The 3,090-nt window shown below is 45.1% G+C and overlaps 1 protein-coding gene across 1 annotated transcript; it reads left to right on the top strand.

Moving 5' to 3' along the window:
• LOC6631930 (uncharacterized) lies at positions 1-1,164 on the top strand. The gene has a single exon (XM_002055442.4). The coding sequence runs from the start codon at positions 400-402 to the stop codon at positions 973-975; it is 576 nt and encodes a 191-aa protein (XP_002055478.1). The 5' UTR covers positions 1-399; the 3' UTR covers positions 976-1,164.
• Positions 1,165-3,090: the final 1,926 nt, after the last annotated feature.

Here is a 3,090-nt window from a genome sequence, read left to right as displayed (position 1 = left end):
CTGTCACAACAGTCAAACATGTGGCTGAAACATTTTCAATAACACAAAATTTGCCGTGCTCGTTCACCGAACAGTCCAAGTACACACAAAAAAAAAAAAAAAAACTGCAGAGGAGACAGAAGTGAATGCCAGAGGAATTAAGGAACTTCGAGAAACCGAACCAACTGCCGCCAAAAGCTGAAGTTAAGAGGTGCAGTCGCCAATCGCCAGAGGCCAGTGTTCAGTCGCCAGTGCATCATCATAATCGAAGGAAGAATGCAGGATCTGCCGCACTGAGAGGCACACAACATCAGCAGAGGCAATCGAGAGGTGCAACAGCAGTGGGATCTGGGATCTGGGATCTGGCATTTGGGATCGGGACGTGGATCGGAATAATCTCGGCTTTGGCTGGACAAGAAGATGCTATTCATGGATGCGCTGTTCAACAGTTTGCTGGTGGTTAGCTCCGGATATGCGATGTACACGCTGCAGCCAACGCAAACGCCCTACGGATATGCGGCGGCGGCAGTGAGTCTGGTCCATGGGCTGCTGGGGGTGGTGCGGGCGGCGAACAATGATGACGATGAGTGCAATCGGCTGCGCCAGATAACGTCCGGGATTATGGAGCTGGTGCCGCTGCCATTGACCAACATTGAGCTGTATCTGAAATCGTCGAGTCCGCATTTGGCCATGGCGCATGGCTGCTTTTTGGTGCCGCTGGCCTTTGATGTGGTGTCCAAATGGCGTGACATCGAGGATAACTCAACCGTTACGCTCAAGGATCTGACGCTGCTCGGCAATGTGGTGTCGCTGCTCTTCCTGGGTGTCAACCAGTCGAGCAACGTCTACGGCGGAATGGCGGCAATTGCGTTCGCTGCACGTTACGGCTCTGTCATGTTCGACTACTACTGGGAGGGTCTGGGTGTCCACTTCAATCTGCTGGCCAATTCCGCCTTCATTGTGCTAATGGCCATGACCCTGACGACCAAATCCTAAACAGCCAGCCAGACAGCACGCCCCCAGCCCAAAACATCTGACAGCATCTTTAATCTTTTGTTTCGGCGGCTCAAGGCTAACGCGTGCGGTTCATTGGCTCAACAATGGCTCAACCGGCGGCTCAATAAACATGCAATTAATGTTGGCAAATTAAAATGCAAAAATAAACATTAATTGTTTTGTCAAAAATTAAGTGTTTTGCGTGCGTGCGTGTGTGTATGTGTGTGTGTGCTACTTCGGGGACACACCACAGAGGCAGCCGACAAAGCGGCAACAATTTAAGGCAAATTTACAGCAACGATGAGCCATTGAGCAGGAATTACCGATGCCGATGCCCGGACGCAGGACCGGTTCGGAACCACATCGCTTTAAATACAAACAGCCGGACAAACATGGCCCAGACGACTCGCCAGCTCTGATCAAGAATATATATATATATATATTTGTTTTGCACATGAAGTCATGGTCCTGTTCTTCTGTCTGTTGCATACCTATGACTTGGTGTGAAAGGAACAACGAAGCGTACGGGAGTGCAGAGTCAATAGATACCCTGTATGTCTGGTCTAGCCAAGCTCATATACGTTTGCAACTTCAATTCCTTTTTCTATACTCTTAACTCGTTCAAATTTGCATGCAATTATGCTAACGTCTAGCCGACGAGTTGACGACGAGCTGGCAATCGATAAGTGCTAATTTAACTGTTAGTCAAAAATGGTTTATTGCCCACAAACTATGATTGCTGCTGCCAAAAGTGTATGGTATAGATAAGCTCTGCGTATCATTTGGCTTCAACATTTTAATAGAAAGATCAGCAGCAACATCTTTAAATTTGACAAATAGTTACCATTGATTGCAAATCCATTATAAATAAATTTGTTAACATCCTTCATCTTACCGCTGTTCTTTACTGCGGGTACGCCTTATTCATTCAACGGCCTCATCCCACTTTTTTTGGCCCAATCAACAAACAAACTGTTCACATCGATTTTCCTTCATATAAATTGTGTCAAGTGGGCAAAAGGAACGAATTCTTTTCATTTAGCTAAAAACATTAAATTCCCTATTAAAATTATATCAATAAAAACACAGATTATTCCCACTGTTATTATTATATTTTCATTCACAATTGATAACTAATTACCCTCCCTTACCCTATAAGGCTTTGTCTTTAACTCCTTTAATGTAAATATCCCATCATTGTAAACACCCCAAAAGCTACACAACTATATTCTTCTTTCAGAGTATTTCGCTTGGTAGGAATCAGGAGGTACAATAAGACAAGTGGAGTTGAAAAAGTGGGTTTCGGGCATAATTAGGAGTAGGAGCCCTTTACTTTATGTATAAACGTAACCATTCGAACCATTCGAAGGTGAAACATTGCAATCCTTGTAACATGTGTAAGTTATTTGATTGCATATTAGCGATTAATTTTTGTTTAAATCAACTCTTGTAAGTCATTTTTGAATAGAGGGTAAATGATAACGTATTTTCCCTGTGTAAAAAAGTTGGCAGCCCTTAACGCACGCGCACTCACACATGCTAACACACGCACACACACACATGCGCAGTGCACTGCTTGCATTGATGGGACACGCAAGTTTCGTTGCCTGCTTTTGGGCGCCGGCAGCGCCAACATTGTGAACTAACAGGAACACATTGAACTAATGAAACGGCGCCATAAAAAACGAAAACAAATGTGCGGAAAGGAGCGGCGGCAATAATTTATGCATTTTAATTAATTGGCAGATCAGTTTGTGTGCTTTTTAGGCACGTTTTTATGATGTGCTCACGTTGCGACACAGGTCCTCAGATACGGCTCCAATTCGACTTCAGTCCTCACCGCAGCCAGCCACCAATTCGCCTTTGCATACGCCGGCTGCGGCGTTTGCGCAAAAAACCAAATCCATTTTGTAGTTAAGAGGCCATCGACAAGTTGTGTGACTCCGAGCCCTACTATAGCAGCGTACGATGCGACTGCGCTGCGACAGAGCAGCAGCTCTGCAAAGCAGAGCAGAGCAGCGGCAGCGGCGACAACGTTAACATGGCAGAGAAAATATGGCATCGGAAAAGATAACAAAAAATTAAAGCTAGCGAAAGAAGTAATCGCAAAAGCAT

The sequence above is a fragment of the Drosophila virilis genome, chromosome X (assembly GCF_030788295.1).
Source record: "Drosophila virilis strain 15010-1051.87 chromosome X, Dvir_AGI_RSII-ME, whole genome shotgun sequence".
In the NCBI taxonomy this organism is placed as follows: Eukaryota; Metazoa; Arthropoda; class Insecta; order Diptera; family Drosophilidae; genus Drosophila; species Drosophila virilis.
Note: the sequence above shows the minus strand (reverse complement) of the source record. Positions and strands in the feature narration are given on the sequence as shown.